Source organism: Balaenoptera musculus, chromosome 10, assembly GCF_009873245.2.
Source record: "Balaenoptera musculus isolate JJ_BM4_2016_0621 chromosome 10, mBalMus1.pri.v3, whole genome shotgun sequence".
NCBI lineage: Eukaryota > Metazoa > Chordata > Mammalia > Artiodactyla > Balaenopteridae > Balaenoptera > Balaenoptera musculus.
This window is the reverse complement of record NC_045794.1, coordinates 40,452,393-40,471,215: the sequence shown is the minus strand read 5'-3', so window position 1 is coordinate 40,471,215 and position 18,823 is coordinate 40,452,393. Positions and strand designations below refer to the sequence as shown.

The 18,823-nt window shown below is 42.0% G+C and overlaps 1 protein-coding gene and 1 non-coding gene across 2 annotated transcripts in view; both read left to right on the top strand.

The window, feature by feature from the left end:
• The window catches only part of LIMA1 (LIM domain and actin binding 1), an 86,753-nt gene that overhangs the window by 27,981 nt on the left and 39,949 nt on the right, over positions 1–18,823 (top strand). The window contains 2 exon segments of the mRNA XM_036865928.1: positions 2,289–2,430; positions 15,324–15,369. Coding sequence (XP_036721823.1) covers positions 2,312–2,430; positions 15,324–15,369 — 165 coding nt within the window. The 5' untranslated portion in view covers positions 2,289–2,311.
• TRNAG-GCC lies at positions 14,902–14,974 on the top strand. The gene has a single exon. It is a non-coding gene; the product is annotated as a tRNA-Gly (tRNA).

The window sequence follows — 18,823 nt, the reverse complement described above, 5'->3', positions numbered from 1 at the left end:
CGTCATTCCTTGAGTATAAAGTGTGCTTATCCTAGCCTTATACCAAGATAGTTGTTCTGACTTACCTTGGCTTTCTGGCGGAGAGTAATCAAAATCACAAAATTGGACTTGGGAATTAAAATCCTTTTTCTTTATCACATTCAGTCCCTCAAATAATTAATGCTTTTCCTTTTTTAATGAACAAGTATGAGAACATATATTCTGTATTTTTTTTTTTTTGATCCAGAATTGATCCCTTTAGAACTGACAACATTTATACCTGTACTTACATTGGAAGCATAATTGTACCAAATAATGTCTAAAGGTGTTGTTCGGTATTTCGTGGACTTGGCTTAAAGGGTCATTATTGTGGTTATACATAATTACGTTTAGCTGAATAAACAGCTGTGTCATTGTCTTGTTAGAGAAAGGCCTGGCAAGGTCTGGTAGGTCTGTCAGTTACAAACTGGAAAGCAGATAGACAAATGTCATATATTATTTGATACACGCAGGTTTATTTCAAAGAACGTGTGTAGAATTAAGGTTATTTTATCCAGGGAGAAGAGATAATACAAAAAACTAACACTTATTGCTTACTTATTCTATGTCAGGGTCTTTTTTTTCTTTATCTTATTTATTCCTCATAAAGATACCATGAAGTAAGTACTGTTGTTATGGATGAGAAATCTAAGTTTTAGGGAAGGACACACAGCTTTAAGTAATGGGGCCAACACTCCCATTTAGTGCATGTGTCTCTTGACACCAGAGCTCCTTACCATAAGAGGGTTCAATGTTGTCTTACAACATGGGGATTTAAACAAACAAACAAAAACAACAAAACTAATGTTTTCAGACAAGGCTTTAGTGGGGAGAACAGGTAGTACAAATGGGAAAGTAGTGTGGTCTTTTTGGGTCACTTATCACTTACTTTGCATCACAGGACTTTTAGTGTGAAATGGTAGCCCACGTTGCTTGGTTAAGCACATTGTGTGTTCTGCTGTTGTCAAGGCTGTTGGAAGCAGTGCCTGATGAACCATATATTCTACCAGATAAGTTACGCTCTGTGGTTGTCAGGAGAGCTGCAAGTAGCACTTTCATTTATATTGTTCAGTCTTCAAATAAGGAAACTACTGACTCATTTCTAATCTCACCTCCAACAAAGGTTGGAACTCCTTTGATAATTACTGGGGCAAAAACAAATAATCCAGTTAATGGATAGGGTCTAGGTGATGTCAAGGGCATGGCTTTATGTGTTCTTTGACTTGAAGCCAATACTACTATATTATACTTAAAATGTTCTTCATACTACTATAATATGCCTAGTATTTTTTTTTTAATTTATTTATTATTATTTATTTATTATTTATTTATTTTTTTGGTTGCGTTGGGTCTTCGTTTCTGTGCGAGGGCTTTCTCTAGTTGCGGCGAGCAGGGGCCACTCTTCATCGCGGTGCGCGGGCCTCTCACTATCGCAGCCTGTCTTGTGGAGCACAGGCTCCAGACGCGCAGGCTCAGTAATTGTGGCTCACGGGCCCAGTTGCTCCGCGGCATATGGGATCCCCCCAGACCAGGGCTCGAACCCGTGTCCCTTGCATTGGCAGGCAGATTCTCAACCACTGCGCCACCAGGGAAGCCCGCCTAGTATTTTAAGTATATTAGCTCCTTAAAACCCACATCAAAAACCCTGTAAGGGTAGGTATTCTCATTTTACAGTGAGGCAACTAAAACTGAAAAGGTTATATAATTTGTTCAAGGTTACAAAATTTTGATTTCATTTGAAGTCTACCTTGCCTTAAAGCCCATGCTCTTTGTATTATTCTATGCTGTATCCACAGCTCTCTCCCCAGCACCAAGTGGTCATTGCTACAGAACTTGGGGAGAGAGGGCAGCCAAAAAAACTTGGATGTAGGTAGAACCTAATTTGGACCTGACTCTACAGAGATACCAATTGTACTTCCCCTGGGATGTAACTCAGAAGAGTGGGACATTTCACTCCAAATGTGACTTTGGAACAGGCTTAAGTTCAGGGAAAGGCCAATCACTGTTTGCACAGTGGGGTCAGTCATAAAATGATGGAAACTGAAAGGGACCTTAGAGATTACCTGATCTAACCTTCTCGTTTTACAGGAAACTACAACCCAAATTCAATCATCTGACCAAGGTTACAGTTTTTGAGAGAACCGGTAGAGGACTACAGTCTGCTGCTCCAGGGCTCTCTGCTCTCTCACTTAACACCACACCGCTGCCAGTCCTTGGATGCTGGAGAATCCTCTTCTGTGTCTCATATTCTGACTTTCTTTATCCCATAGGTATTTCAGTATCTGTAGACAAGATGGAATCAACTCCATTTACTAGACGGCAATGGACTTCACTATCATTGAGGGTTACGGCCAAAGAACTTTCTCTTGTCAACAAGAACAAGTCATCGGCTATTGTAGAAATATTCTCCAAGTAAGTGCTGATCCTGGTCCAAAAGGACCATCTGTCTTGAGCAAACATTACCACCTGTCAGGGAGATTGGTAAAGGAAGTACATGGTGTAAAATGGCTTTTCTGAGCACCTTCTGGATTTTAAGTACCATGCAAGGCTCTGTGGAGAAGGAAGATGATAATAATCAGGAGACACATTCTCTATATTTGAATTTTTGTTCAGTTGGGGAAAGAAAGAGTTATAAACACAAAAGATAATTATAAAACACATTAGTTATTAAGCAAAATGTCAGCAAGTCCAGAATGAACAGGAGTAAGGACTAGATATAAAATAAGAGAGCGAGAGTGACCACCATGGGCAGAAGCTAGTCAGGAAGGCTTTCTGGTTGAGATGAATTTTGAGGTAAGTTGTTTTTTTTTTTAAATGATTCTTTTAAATTATTATTTATTTATTTATTTATTTATTTTTGGCTGTGTTGGGTCTTTGTTTCTGTGCGAGGGCTTTCTCTAGTTGCGGCGAGCCAGGGGCCACTCTTCATCGTGGTGCGCGGGCCTCTCACTGTCGCGGCCTCTCTCGTCGCGGAGCACAAGCTCCAGACGCGCAGGCTCAGTAGTTGTGGCTCACGGGCCTAGTTGCTCCGCAGCATGTGGGATCCTCCCAGACCAGGGCTCGAACCCGTGTCCCCTGCATTGGCAGGCAGATTCTCAACCACTGCGTCACCAGGGAAGCCCTTGAGGTAAGTTTTTAGTTGAAGGGAGTATTAGGTGCACTCTATACCTGCATTGTCCAATAGGGTAGCCACTACATATGTGGCTGCTTAAATTTAAATTAATTAAAATTAAAAATATTTAAAATTCAGTTCATCAGCTGCACTAGCCACATTTCAAGTGCCAATAGCTACATGTAGCTGGTGGCTACCATACTGGACATCACAGAGACATTTCACCATTGCATAAGGTTCTGTTGAACAGTGCAAACTATGTAGGCAGACTACAGCCTACTGGCTGCCTATTTTAGTAAATAAAGGTTTATTAGAATATAGCCATGTTCTTTTGTGTATTGTCCATGGCTGCTTTCGTGCAGCAGAGTTGCAGCAGCAGAGTTGCAATAGAGACCATATGGCTCTCAAAGTCTAAAATATTTACTGTTTGGCTCTTTAAGAAAAAGTTTGCTGACCCCTGCTCTGGACCATGAGTTTTTTGGTATGAGGGCCCCTTTCCTGCGTATTTTATATCCCTAGTGTGTAGCATGGTGATTAGAACATAGTAGGCACTCAACAAATCTTGAGGGAATGGTATAAGTTAATAATATACCAGAGATGGTAAGCCCATTAACTTCACTCAAATAGAGATTCCATAGAGCTTAGGGCAGAGTTTACCTCACTAGTAGAGTTTGTTAATTAATAGGAAGCTATGATACATTTAAGAGAAGAAAGATGGTAAAGATTTGAAGAAAGTGATTCTGTAGCTATATCTAGAATACAGCTAAATACCAGTAGGAAGTTTCTGTAATCTGCACTGTCACCTTTTCTTCAGTGACAAATCCATCAACCACCTGCTCTGTGGAAAACACTGCCCTTCCATCCTGTTGACCATGGTTATCACTTAAGGTGGCGTGGAGGTGGGGTGAGACCGCATAGCTCTTTTACCTTCTATGTTATGCTTTATACATTGCTGTAATTTTTATGTCAAATGTATTATTCTTATCAAAAAAAGAAAATCAATAAAGCTATTTCAGAAAAAAGGGGTCAAGCTCTGGAAAGCTATTAAGACTTAATTCCTGACCTCAAGGAATGTAATACTATAGTTTAGTATAGTTTGTATAGTAGAGGAAGTCCCCAAACTTCCTTCATCTTAAGAATCACATAAGGGGCTTCCCTGGTGGCGCAGCGGTTGAGAATTTGCCTGCTAATGCAGGGGACACGGGTTCGAGCCCTGGTCTGGGAGGATCCCACATGCCGCGGAGCTACTGGGCCCGTGAGCCACAACTACTGAGCCTGCGCGTCTGGAGCCTGTGCTCCGCAACAAGAGAGGCCGCGATAGTGAGAGGCCCGCGCACCGCAATGAAGGGTGGCCCCCGCTTGCCACATCTAGAGAAAGCCCTCGCTCAGAAACGAAGATCCAACACAGCCAAAAATGAATAAATAAATTAATAATAAAAAAAAAAAAAGAATCACATGAGGTACCTGTTAATAATATGGTGTTCCAGGGAGTTCCCTGGTGGCCTAGTGGTTAGGATTCCGGGCTTTCACTGCCATGGCCCGGGTTCAATCCCTGGTTGGGGAACTGAGATCCCACCAGCCAAGTGGCATGGCCAAAAAAAAAAAAAAAGGGTGGGGGGGAATAATATGGTGTTCCAGTTATTGCTATACGGGAAAAAAAATCTTCAAAATTTAGTGGCTTGCAATAATGACAATACTTATTTTACTGTGAATCTCCAATTTGGGCAGGGCTTGCCTCTGTTCCTCTCACCATCCCCGGTATCTCAAAACTGGGGGCCGTAGTCATCTAAAGGCTTACTCACAAGTCAGGCAGTTGATGCTGGCAGTCATCTGGGGTCTCAGCTGCGGCCACGATCAGAACACCTACATATGGCTTTTCCACGTGGATGCTTGGCTTGCTTGGCTGGGTTCCAAGGGCAAGCATCCAGAGAGGGAGGGAAGGAGGGAACAAAGAAGGAAGGGAGTCAGGGCCAGAGGGTGTGTAGCCTTTTATGACCTAGCCTCAGAAGTTATACAGTATCACTTTTTCCACATTCTCTTCATTAGGACCAAGTCACTAAAGCTGGCTCATATTCGGAGGGAGGGGAATTTGACTCTACCTTTTGGTGAGAGAAATGTCAGAGATTTGGGGGGACATGTTTTAAAACCATCCTAAATGGCTTCTTAGGCTCCTCCCTTAAAGATTCTGATTCGATGTATCTGGGATGGGACCCAGGAGTTTGTGTTTTTAACAAGTATCCTAGTGATTTTTACCTTCAGGGAAGTTTAAGAAGCACTGGTAATGGAAGAGAGGGACTTATGAACTCAAAGCCGTGAACTTGAACGTAAAGCAGAACAAATAAGGTTTATTTGTTCAAGTAAAGGTTCAAGTAAAGGCTTGTGGAAGCTGACCATGAATAAAAGGAATAGGAAAGCAAGGAGTCAGTCGAGCATGGAGAAATACAGAAGGGAGAAAGGACTGGAACAGTTCAGCTAGGGCCAGATGCTGGAAGGCCTTGAGTGCCATGCTAAGTTTAGGATTTAGTTAGATAAACAACAGAAACAATGGAAAGTTTTTATGATCAGGCTTGTATTTAGTGCCCTTTTTTTTTTTTTTTTGGCTGCAGCATGCAGGATCTTTGTTCCCTGACCAGGGATCAAACCAGTGTCCCCTGCAATGGAAGTGTGGAGTCTTAACCACTGAACCGCTAGGGAAGTCTCTATCAGGCTTGTATTTAGAAAGATGTTTCTGGAAACAATGTAAAAGGTATATTGGAAAGGTGACAGATTGATAGCATGGAAACAAATTCTGAGGCTCTCTTGAGAACCCAAGTGAAAGCTATTGAGGGTGGGGGGCAGGAGGAGTGGAAATGAAGGGAAGGATTTGAGACAGTTCTGAGTTGTGATTAATGGGACTTGGAAACTCCCTGTTCTGCAGAGAAACTTCTCCACATTCTTACCCTTTTCACCCTCCCTAGCCCCACCTCTCTTTCACTGAACTTGGCTTTCCCTCGCCAGGCATTCTGTTTCTGAGTAGTGCCTGCTCTTTCTGCACATGCTTCCCTGAAATATTCTGGGGCCAGGAGTCAGGGGTGCTACATCTCCGCTGCTGTTTCCCATCCATTGTTTTTTTTTTGGCCTTGTTCTGAGGTTGTAAACCTGTGCTTTGAGCTCACATCTAATCATAGTATTCTTATGCTCCCCTTCAGGACAGTGGTGTGCCAAGCTCCTTGCCTTCACTGGGGACGCTAGCTTCCAGCTTCATTCTCTCCTCAGTGTTTCTCAATGGGGGTGCTATTAGCATTTTGGATTAGGCAGATCTTCCTTGTGCAGGATGTTCATCTTCTTGCCTTCCTCCAAATGCTAGTAGTACCCCATGATATTGTGGCAACCAAAAAAAAGTGGGGGAGAGACCCCAATAAGATTCTCACACATTTCCAAATGTCCCGGCCAGTAGTGCCCCCAGTGTAGAATCACTGGCCCACATAAATGACCTGTCTGATACTTTGGACTCATCATTTCTTATTTATTTATTTATTTATTGGCCACGCCACACGGCTTGCGGGATCTTAGTTTCCCGATCAGGGACTGAACTCAGGCCCTGGCAGTAAAAGCACTGAGTCCTAACCACTGGACCCCCAGGGAATTCCCATGGACTCATCATTTCTTGATCTTCCCTACTTCTTCAACCTGCACATTGTCTCCCATGCCCCTGCATCTAGTCCCAACCTTTTCATCACCCAGAATCCACTCTGAAATGTGCATCTGGAAAACCTACTCTCTGATTAGAGCCTCCTTTTCTACTTGTTCCACTTTCTTATTCCCACTGACCCTGCTCTTTGGCCAAACCGGGACACCCAGGCCATGGATGTCAGTCCCCTTCCTGGCTTCACTTCCTTCCCTGCCTAACTCGTTCAGTCACTTCAGTGAAACTCTCACCCCTTCCTCAGTTCCCATCCCACTGTTTTATTCTGTCATTGTCCATTCCAGCCAATTCTCAAGATAGAGGATTTGGGTCCTATAGTAGCACTGATGAGAGGAAGTTGGAAAAAGCTGCTTATTTTAGGGGCTTCTTAATCTTGCAGGGAGAAGGTGCAAAGGGACCTTAAGAGGCCACCTTCTCATAGAACAGTAGGGTGACTGTCTTTTCTCCACAAAGGTTATAAAGGCAAATGGCAGTTATGCAAAACTGTAAATCCTGAAGCCATTAATCCGAATCAATATGCCAGGTACGCTAGACTCTTGATGGAAATCGATACTATTTCTAATCCTAATAAAAACTATATGAGGGAGGGACTTCCCTGGTGGTCCAGTGGTTAAGACTCCGCACTTCCACTGCAGGAGCCTCGGGTTCAATCCCTGGTTGGGGAACTAAGATCCCGCATGCTGCATGGTATGGCCAACAAAACAAAACAAAAAAACTATGTGAGGAAGGGACATTATCCCTGTCTTATAGTTGAGAACACTGAGGAGTAGAGAGTAACCTGCCCAAGTTAATATTTTGATTTTTTTCTGTCTAGTATTTTTCTTCTGATGCATAGGTCCTACTATTGAACTGGTTTTGAAGGATGAATAGAATTTTATTTGGTAGGCCGGGACCATGGTGGTGGCATTGCAGAGGAAGGGGAGTGATAGGAGGTAAGACACAGAAATGGGACAGGACATGATGTGCACTTAAGACAGTGAAAACCAGAGAATCAGCCTGGATTCCTTCTCCAGGTTTCATACTTGGTGGAGACGTATTGCCGACACGGCTTAAGGCTTTGAGGATTCACACACAGTAGGTTCCCAAAGCAGATTGCAGGACTGTTTTCCACAAAACGTACATGAATTTTGACTTCTAACACAACTGACCTGATTTTCTCTTATTTTGAAACGATCTCTATTATGGGGTTTTCAATTAATAAATCCTATATAAGCCTAGTTAAGAGACTGTAGGAAACCTCGGGAGGTTTGTGACCGGAGACTAATATAAAAATGGTATCTGGAGGAAGCTTAATCTGGCTGCTGTTTGTAAGATTAGCTGGTCTTTACTTTCTAACTGTTGATAATGTTTTACATGGATATATCCATAAGAGTGGTTTTTCTAGCATCACAGCTTGTGTCTTATGAGTGCTTTATAACTCCAGACTTATTTCTTTTACTAAACCTCTATACTATATAAAGCATTAAATTTGAGTAGGGAGGATGCTCTTGAACGGTCAGTTTGAACAGCTAGCTTTGGTTTCCCTCACAAATGACTGCAGCATAGTATAATCCTTTGCTTGATTAAAATTTGACTCTTTTGGTAGAATTCGGTTTCTTTGCAGAAGGTTCCTCTTTGACTCATGTATTTTTAGAGTTGAAGGGAATCTAGCCCAGTGCTTTTCAAACTATCTTAATTGAGTTCTTCAGAGGAACCTCAGGGGCCAGTTCTGGGAAGACGGGAAGATCTAAAGGGCTGAGCCTGTGACCTTCCACCCCAGCGGTCCTGCTTTGATCCCTTTTATATGTGAGGTTCTAAGTTATCATTTGAAAAGAGGATTCTCCAACAAAAAAGAACTACTGATCTGGCTAACCTTTGTCCCATTCCTCTGACAAATAAGGAACTTGTGGTCCAGCAATTATGACTAAAGATCACATCCCAAGATAGTGGCAGAGCTTAATCCAGGACACTTAATTCCTCCACCACCCGTGCCTGCCCTCCTGTCACTGCTCCTGCCACTCGTGTTATAACTTTACCCATTCCACAGTCCCAAGAAAGAACAGGGTTTATATTTAGTTTTCTGTGACCAGTTTCCCTTCATTAAGAAAAAATTTGACCCTCAGATCTCCCTGGTTAACTTCTTTGCTTCTCTGTAACATTTTGGTGGTGAAATTATTCCAGAAGAAAATGCATTTCCTAAAACTTGGGAGTTTCTTTTTTCCTTTTTTGGCTCAGTGAGACCTTTGCTCTATTTGAAGGCATACAAGCAAGAGTCATGGCTCAGGAACTCTGTTTTCTGGTCTTAGAAAAGGTTGAGACACTGTTATTACTCCCCAGATAATTTTAGCATCCTCCATCAGCTGCCTGCCTCACAGCTGAGCATTAAGGAGCAGTTGCAAGATTAAATTCTTTGTGTGAAGAGGAGACTGGAGGACAAGAAAATCTGGGAAGGGAAGAGGGATAAGATTTTAACTATAGAAATCTCATGGCAAATATTTTTTCCCTCAGATTTGGATCTTTAAAATGTCTTCACTTCTCCCCCTATCCAGTGACCTTCACATTTTTTGTCAGAATAATGCTAGTTGCTCCGAGCGTCTTTGAGGAAAGTCTAAGGCCTGAATCCTGATCTAACACTTAATTCGGAAGTATTGTACCTCAGCGTCTCTTAGCATTCTGAGAGTCAAAATGTAAAAGTACCAAGGACCTAACTTGGAAGAAAGCAGTGGTGTGGAACCTTTCCACACCACTAGTAGTGGTGTGTATCTACTATTTAGCAAGTACTTCATTACAAATAAAGGGTGGTGATATTTGAGTGGGAGTTTCAAAACAATTCAAGACAACCATCAGTGTATACACCTGTATCTGACAGATAGATGCCTCAGTGCTAAAAGGATAGGACTGAAGATGGAAACTATTTTGATCTTTCTTTAAATATACGTTTCTGTTAAGACAGTAAAGGGAAGGGAACCTCTGAGCTTATTTATCCAACTAATCACAGTGTAAATTGTTCTCCTTGCCTTGGAGAACAATTGGCTAAGAATAAACCTGTCTGCTGATTGGCTCCAGCTTTCATATATTGTATTATTGCTGTAATATACTGTAGATGATTACCCAACGGGTGTGGAAACATAAGTTCAAGGCCAGTCCTAAGTTTCTTTCTAGCCATAATCCACTGTGTTTCTGCATTTCCATTTTTAGGGACTCTTAGCTACAGTAGTACAAGTGGGGAAAAAAATATATGTACAGGGCCATTCACCAAAGCACTATTTGTAATGATGGATAACTGGAAATAATCCAAATGCCCATTAAAAGGACTATGGGTTAATAAATTGTATTTATAACGGAAGAGGATTGCCAGGGTTACCAAAGACTTCTATGTTGCTGAATCAAGGAGATGTTTGTTAGCCTTTGTCTTAGATGACCCCTTGCCACTTCTTCCCACATTTTTTCTTCTCTTGGCTTCTCTGGGAGTCTCTTGGTTTTCCTGTTACCTCCACCTGTTCCTTCTCATTCTCTGTTATCACCTCTTCTTCATGTTCTGACTGCTAAATGTTAGAGTCTCCAGGACTGAGTTCTGGGCTTTTTCTTGCACTACGCACTCTTCATAGATGATATCATATACTTTCATGGCTTTAGTATCATCTGTGGACAGACAAGTCCTAAATTTATATTGTTAGCTCAGATCTCTCTTTCGAGCTCTGATTAGGCAGTGTACCTAATCACTGCCACCACCAAGTGGATGCTTTAGTTAACACGGCTAACGCTGAACTCTTCGTCTTCCCCATCCCCAACTTTGCTCCTCCTTCCATTGACTCATCTGCTGGAAACCTGGGAGTCATTCTTGACCTTGTCTTCCTCATTACCAATCCTGTTGATTCTGAAACATACCTCAAATCTATTCATTTTATCTCTAGTGCCACCACCCTGGACCAAGCCAGCATCTTCTCTCACTATTGCTGCCTCCATTCTCAGCCCCCTCCAGTCCATTCTCCACACAGCATCCACTGCTCTTTTAAAAACATGGCTTGGGTCAGTGACCATTCATTGTACCTAAGATTACATTCAAAATCCTTAGCATAGGGGCTTCCCTGGTGGCGCAGTGGTTGAGAGTCTGCCTACCGGTGCAGAGGACACGGGTTCGAGCCCTGGTCTGGGAAGATCCCACATGCCGCGGAGCAACTGGACCCGTGAGCCCAATTGCTGAATGACCTGCGCGTCTGGAGCCTGTGCTCCGAAACAGGAGAGGCCGCGATAGTGAGAGGCCCGCGCACCACGATGAAGAGTGGCCCCCGCTTGCCACAACTGGAGAGAGGGCCCTCGCACAGAAATGGAGACCCAACACAGCCATAAATAATAAATTTAAAAAAAAAAATTTAGGCATAGACCCAGCTATACACACCTTGCCACCATAAAAAATCTCAGAGTTTCATTGAAAAGAAAGAAAAAGGGAATGTCTCTTGGAATAATAAACATATTATTAAAAAAAAAAAAATCCTTAGCATAGCCTGCAAAGCCCTTGCCTCCCAGCATCATCTCCTGACCTCTGCCTTTATCGCAGAGTGCTTCAGCAAACATTGGAGTTCTTTGTATATCTTGTACACATGAGACACTCTCTGCCTTGGGGACTTTGTTGTGTGCTCTTCTTCTGTGCCTGGAATGCTTTTTCTTGCTTCGTTTTGCTTGGCTGACTCCTTCTGATCAAACTTCAGATCTCAGCCTAAAGGTCACTTCCTCAGCAAGGCTTTCCTTCACACACACACGCACGCACACGTGCATGCCCGCGCACACACGCACATATACACACCCCACCCACCACCTTCTCAATTTGGTTCCTTTGTTAGGTTGTTGAATAATACTCTGTCCTTTTTCTTTGAAGGATTTACACTATATATGTGTGTATGTATGTGTATATGTATATATTTGTGTGTGTGCGTCTGTGTGCATGTACGTGTTTAATATTTAAGCTATAGGCTGCCTGAGAGCAGGAACTATGTCTCTTTTGGTTATTTCTTTCACTACTTTTTCTCTAGTGCTTAGAACATATTTCTTTTTTTTTTTTTTTTGGCCTCGCGGCACGGCTTGTGAGATCTTAGTTCCCCAACCAGGGATCGAACCTGGGCCCACTGGCAATGAAAGGGCCAAGTCCTAACCACTGGACCACCCGAGAGTTCCCTAGAACATACTTGTTTTTCTTTTTTCTTTTTAAATTAACACTGATACTTTTTTTTTTTAATTTATTTATTTATTTATTTATTTATTTTTGGCTGTGTTGGGTCTTTGTTTCTGTGCGAGGGCTTTCTCTACTTGTGGCAAGCGGGGGCCACTCTTCATCACAGTGCGCGGGCCTCTCACTGTCGTGGCCTCTCTTGTTTCGGGACACAGACTCCAGATGCCGCAGGCTCAGTAGTTGTGGCTCACGGGCCTAGTTGCTCCGCGGCATGTGGGATCCTCCCAGACCAGGCTCGAACCCGTGTCCCCCTGCATTAGCAGGCAGATTCCCAACCACTTGCGCCACCAGGGAAGCCCTAGCCTAGAACTACTTTCTTGAGCAATATTGTTATTTTTTTTAAATTTTGTATATTTTGGATGTTAATCCCTTATCAGATATATGATTTGCAAATATTTTCTGCCATTGCATGGGTTGCCTTTTCACTCTGTTGATGGTGTCCTTTGGTTCACAGATTTTGCTGAAGTCCAATTTATCTATTTTTTCTTTGTTGCCGTGTGCTTTGGGTGTCATTTCAAGAAATCATTGCCAAATTCAATATCATAAGGCTTTGCCCTTGTTTTCTTCTAAGAGTTTTATAGTTTTAACTTTTATGCTTAGGTCTTTTTTTTGCATGGGGATATCTAGTTTTTCCAACATCATTTATTGAAAAGACTATCTTTTCCCCATTAGATGGTCTTGGCATCCTTGTTGAAATCCTTTGGCCATATATGTGAGGGTTTATTTCTGGGCTCTCTATTCTCTTCCGTTGATCTACATGTCTGTCTTTATGCCAGTATCACACTGGGTTGTTTTTTTTTTTTAAATTTTGGTAATATGTACATAACATATAATATACCATTTTAACCATTTTTAAGTATACATTTCAGTGACATTAAGTACATTCACATTGTTGTGCAACCATTACCACTGTGCTTTTGTTCTTTATATAGTTGCATAGTATTCCACTGCGTGAATACATTATAATTTATTTACCAGTCCTCTGTTAATGGACATTCAGGTTGTTTTCAGTCATTTGCTATCACATTTAATGCTATGACAAATAATCTAATGTAAAAGTCATTTTTGCTTGTGTGAGTATACCTATAAGATAAAATTGGCGAATCGTAACATTTGTGCTTTTGTAATTTTGTAATTCTTGTAAATTGACAAAATGCCTTCCATAGAGGTTTTATTAATTTACCCTCAGTATGTTAGCTTTTTTTTTTTTTAAAGCTTTTTCTACTTGATGGATAAAAAATGTTCTTAGTGTTGTTTGAATTTTTATTTTGAGGCTGAACATTCTTATTTTTTATTTAAGAGTCATTTGATATTTTCTGTGAACTGTATGTTTATGGTCATGCCCATTTTTCTATTAAGTTGTTTACCAGTTTCTTATTGATTTGTAAGAGTTCTTTGTATTTTAGGGAAATCAGCCTTTTGTCTGTAATGTAAGTTTCAAATATCTTTCTAGCTTGTCATTTGATTTATAGCAGTTCTAATCCCATTTTCTTCCATAACCTGTGGTCAATGAAATCCCAGAAAATTTTGGAAGTCCTTTCACCCTACCCTATAAGAAAGTTCTGCTCAGTTTCAGAGTATTACCCAGTCTGGTGAATGAGACACTGATATCTGATTACTGTTAAAATTTAAACAATAATAAGACTGGAAGAGACGTTAGAAATCCTCTCAAATGCACTTAATTTCGTCAGTGAGGCCCAAGTAAATGAAGTGATATAACCCAGGTTACATAGCAGGTAAGCAATGGTGCCAGACCTAGGACTTTCCTCTGGCTTCCATTTTGGATGAGGTTGTTCTATTTGACACACACAATAAGGAAGTTCTGAGCTTGTGAAGGTTTTTATGAGTTGAACGTTGGTTTTGGTAGAGGAATGGGCCCTTTCCTGTACTGCTCTTTACCTTTTTGTCTCATCTCCTTTTCCTTGCCCAAATGCCTTGTGAATTCTGAAATTCTACCTTAAGGCAGGAACAAATGGCCCGTTGAATGTGCCCTTTTCTAGGGTTGGGTTGGTGAGTTCTAGGCATGCAGGCACGCGGTGGGGATTCTCCATGGGATGGTGCTGCCTTCAGTGCTTGACTCAGAGGCTCTGAGGAAGCCAGGTTAAGATGGTTCTTAGTGGTTTGGAGATTTGCTGTAACCTGGACCTCCCAAGCCTTCTTTGTCTTCAAATGCAGAAAACCTGATCCCCCCCTGAAAAGCCCTGGGACTTCAGTTGTTTCTCAGGGATCTTCTGAGCAAGTAATAAAAATTATAAAATAAAATGATGAAAGTAATAATAAAATTAAAATAATAAAATTATATAAGCCTGTTTATCAACTCTAAGATGCCACTGACTGTAGGCTGGGCCATTATTTTATGCATCACTAAGGAAAAAATACTGCTAATTAAAAGGACCAATGCTTGCTTAGCACAGAAACTTTTCTCACGTATCACTCTTACGCATAAGTTATAAAAAGTAAAACAATTTTTCTTTAAATGGCAAATCGTAGTGTAATCTCTCTAAAGACATTTAAGTGGTATTTAAAACATGTATAGTGTCATCAAATACATTTAACTGAGCAAAAGCAACACTACCAACAGCATAGACTAAGTTCACACACATACAGGCAGTGTGACTACCTCTTGATCATTTGGCCGACAGGAATTGTAAGATTTCAGAGGCTTGAATGAGGGGGAAATGTGCAACCTAGGATTAACGCAATGCTATATCATTTGACTAATTCCAAAGCATTTTTATGCATGTGATCTTGTTTAATCTTCCCAGCTTTATAGTACATCATTTTCTAGATAAAGAAACTGAGGCTTAGAGAGGTTGACTTGCCTGAGATCACAGTGAATAAGTGATGAAACTGGGACTTTAAAACCCCAGGCTTGGGACTTCCCTGGTGGTCCAATGGTTAAGACTCTGCGCTGCCAATGCAGGGAGCCCGGGTTCGATCCCTGGTCAGGGAACTAGATCCCTCATGCCGCAACTAAAGATCTTGCAGGCCCCAACTAAGACCCGGAGCAGCCAAGTAAATAAATAAGTATTAAAAAACAGAAAAAAGCCCCAGGCTTTCTGTTCTATCCAGTTGTTTACTAGCATTTGACCTCATTGTCTTGGGTCTTTCTCTTAGAGCAGATGACTGCAACAGTGCAGGAAGTGAGGGCTGCTCTGATTCTCTGCTTCTTCTGATAGAGTTGATTAAAGATAATCCCTGGCAGAGATAGGTGTGCAGAAGTGGTTTTCTTAAAGTCTGAAAGAGTAAAAATATAAGTTTAATTTGAGGACATTCTCTTTTCTCCCCCCTCTTCTCTGAAGGTACCAGAAAGCAGCTGAAGAAGCAAACATGGAAAAGAGGAGAAGTGTAAGTATTTGGAAGCCCCGGGACATGTGGAACTTCCGCAGGCAGAGCCCACGTGGCTCAGCCACCTGCAGCCTCTATGGGGCGTGGGCTCCGAGTCAGCTGAGCCGGGCATTTGTGCCAGCTGGTCTGACTGGTGAATCATTTGCTCAGGAGAACTTGGCTCAGGTGCAGAGAATCTTATTTTTTTCCCTGAGGTTCTCCTTTTGAGCCACTTTTTCTTTCCTGAGTTAAGGATAGAAAGCCAAGTACTTTGCTTGTGGTTATAAAATGGCTTACTGCTTCTGCTCAAATTAGGCTCCAGGGCCTCCCAGGCTGTTTCCTTTTTTCCAAATCAAACAACCAGAATGTTTCTCTGCATTTAAATGGTAGCAGCTGTGCAGCTGTTGTCATCCCCCTGGGTTCTTTGTGTAAACCAAACTTCTTGACCCAGTCTAGTTAGCAAGTTTCTTAGCTGCAGGATCCACCAAAGGTGAAAACCTCAGAACCAGCTCTGAGCTCATACCCATTTGTACTCTCCCGCTGGCTAACTTCCAGCTGGGCTGGATAGTGTTTTTCTTTTGAGATCTTACTTGATTTAATGGTATGAGGAAAAAAAAACCTCACGTATTTGGGCAAGAATTCTTTAATTTGGCTGGCATTACGAAAACATCCTCCTGGCAGCTTTCAGTACCTAACCTATTTAAATTAGAACATAACATGCCCCTGTCACTCTGTTTTCTCTAAGGAGGCAATGCTGACAGGTCTTTGACTTAATTTTCCTGTAATTCGAGAATGGATCCCCTCTGGTGCACTGTAAGAAAACTTACCATCATTTCACTCAACTGCTGTTTTCTTTTCTTTCCTCCTTCTCTCTCTTGCGTGTTATTTTTCCCCTTTCTCTTTTCTTCCTTCTTTTTTTCCTTTCATTTATTCAATTAGCAAGTATTCATAGAGCACCCACTATATGCCAAGCACTGCTTTAGGCACTAATACAGGCTACATCTCTACCACCATGGAGTTTATATTCTGGTGGGAGAGGCAGACAATAAAGATGTGTCAGGTATGAAACAACATGAAGCAGGTAAGAAGGATGAGTATAGAGGTCAAGGAGAGATTTGAGCAGAGATCTGAGGACATGAGCTAGGGAGAAAAATAATTCAGGCAGAAGATAAGAACACATGCAAATGCCTCGAGGCAAGAACATTCTAAGTGTGTTTGAGGAATAGGAAGAGAAATGTCATGTAGGGCCATTGTGAGGACCTGAACCTTAACTGTGATCGAATGGGGGCCTTTGGAGGGTTTGTGTGCAAAGGAGTAATGTGATCTGACTAAAATTTTTAAAAGAGGAGGAAGAGACTAGAGGAACAATGGCAGAAGCATGAAGACAAATTACGAGACAATTGCAGTGATTTAGGCAAAAGATGATTATGGATCGGACTGGAATAGTAGCTGTATAGGTGATGAGAAGTGGCAGGATTTATAGTGAAGGTAGAGAAAAAGAATGGCAACAATGCTTTTGGCCCAAACACCAGGAAAAATGCCATTGAGATGGGGAAGATGGCAGTAAAAGCAGGTTTAGAGAAGGGGAAATATTTATTAGAAGCTCAGTTTTGGACATGTTAAATGTAAAATTCTTTATTAAGATATCCAAGTGGAGAGGTCAAGTAGGAACCTGGATGTACAAATCTGGAATTGGAAGAGATCCAGGCTGGAGGTGAGATGTGTGTGTATCAAAGTATCTGTGGTTTGTAAAGACAAGAGATGCGTGAGATCACCTGGGGAGTGAGTACAGCTAGAAAAGAGGTATGAGTACTGAGCTCAGGGGCACCTTGTTGCTTAAAGGTTGGAGATTGAAGGAGGAACCAGCCAAGGAGACTGAGAGGGAGCAGCTGGTGAGATAGCAGTGGAAATAAGAGAATGGAGTGCCAGATGTCCAGTGAAGAAAGTGTTTCTAAAAGACATGTTATCAACAGAGTCAAACACACAGATAGGCTGAGAACCGACCATCAGATTTGGCAATATGAAGGTCATTGGTCACTTTGTGCTATTTGGGAGTGATGGGATAAAGGCCTGATTGGACTAGGTTCAAGACAGTAGGATGACAAAAGTTGATACCACAGGTACGGATGAACATTTATGGAGCATCTTTTATGTGCCAGGTGCTGAAGGCACAAAGAGGAATAAGATGTGGTCCCTGCCTTCAAGGAACTGCTTAGAGTTTGGAAAGTAGAATTTATAATCCCAGTGGTATAAGTACCATATTAAAGAAATATTCAAGGTGCTGGGGGAGAATTTAGGAGGGACTCATAACCTGGGCTATGACATGTCAAGGAAGACTTCCCAGAAGAAGTAGTGCCTGACTGAGCCTGAAGGATGACTAGGAATTAGCTAAGCAAAGCGGGCAAAGGAGTGGCAGAGGAAGCAGCACGTGCACAGCATGGAGGCATAAGAGAACAGGCACATTGGACAGTTGAAAAGATAATTGTCCCATTCACCAAGATGGAGAATTCAGGAAAAGAAACAGATTAAAGAGTGAGGAGTGAACGGAGGAGAGGCGAGACTTCAGCTTTAGACAAGGATGAATTTAAGATGTCTATAGGATTTCCAGGTAGAACTGAGACGTAAGGAGAGATATCTGGCTAGAGTTAATAGGGCATGAATCATCAACAGACAGCTGGTGGGTGAAACCAGAAGGAGGACATCATCTATAGAAAAATACATAAAGTGAGTAAAGAAGGTAACCTAAGGCAGAACCTTGAGAGACCCCACCAATCCTCAGGGAGGGACTGAGGAAGAGAAACCTATAAAAAAAAAAACAAAAAAAACTGAAGAGTGGCCAGAGAAATGGGAAGAAATCTAGGAAAAAGGGATGTCACAGAAACCATGGAAGGAAGGAATTCTGTTAAAGGGGGGAGTGGTCAGTAACACCAGATGCTATAGAGAGATCAAATAAAATAAAACAGAAGTGCCGGGGCTTCCCTGGTGGCGCAGTGGTTGGGAGTCTGCCTGCCAATGCAGGGGACACGGGTTCGAGCCCTGGTCTGGGAGCATCCCACATGCCGTGGAGCAGCTGGGCCCGTGAGCCACAGTTACTGAGCCTGCGCATCTGGAGCCTGTGCTCCGCAACAAGAGAGGCCGCGATGGTGAGGGGCCTGCGCACCGCGATGAAGAGTGGCCCCCGCTCGCCGCAGCTAGAGAAAGCCCTCGCACAGAAACGAAGACCCAACACAGCCATAAATAAATAAATTAAAAACAAACAAACAAACAAACAGAAGTGCCCCTTGCAACTGGCAGTTAAAAGGTAAAAGGGTATGAACAGGTAAATAAAGAAGAAACAATAAATATACAAAAAATGCTTAGCCTCACTAATAATCAAATATAAAGCAACTGTGAGATATAAATTGTAACCTAAACAGTTGGCAGATTTTTTTGATCAATAATATTTGGCATGTGAGGAATATTCTTATCCACTGTT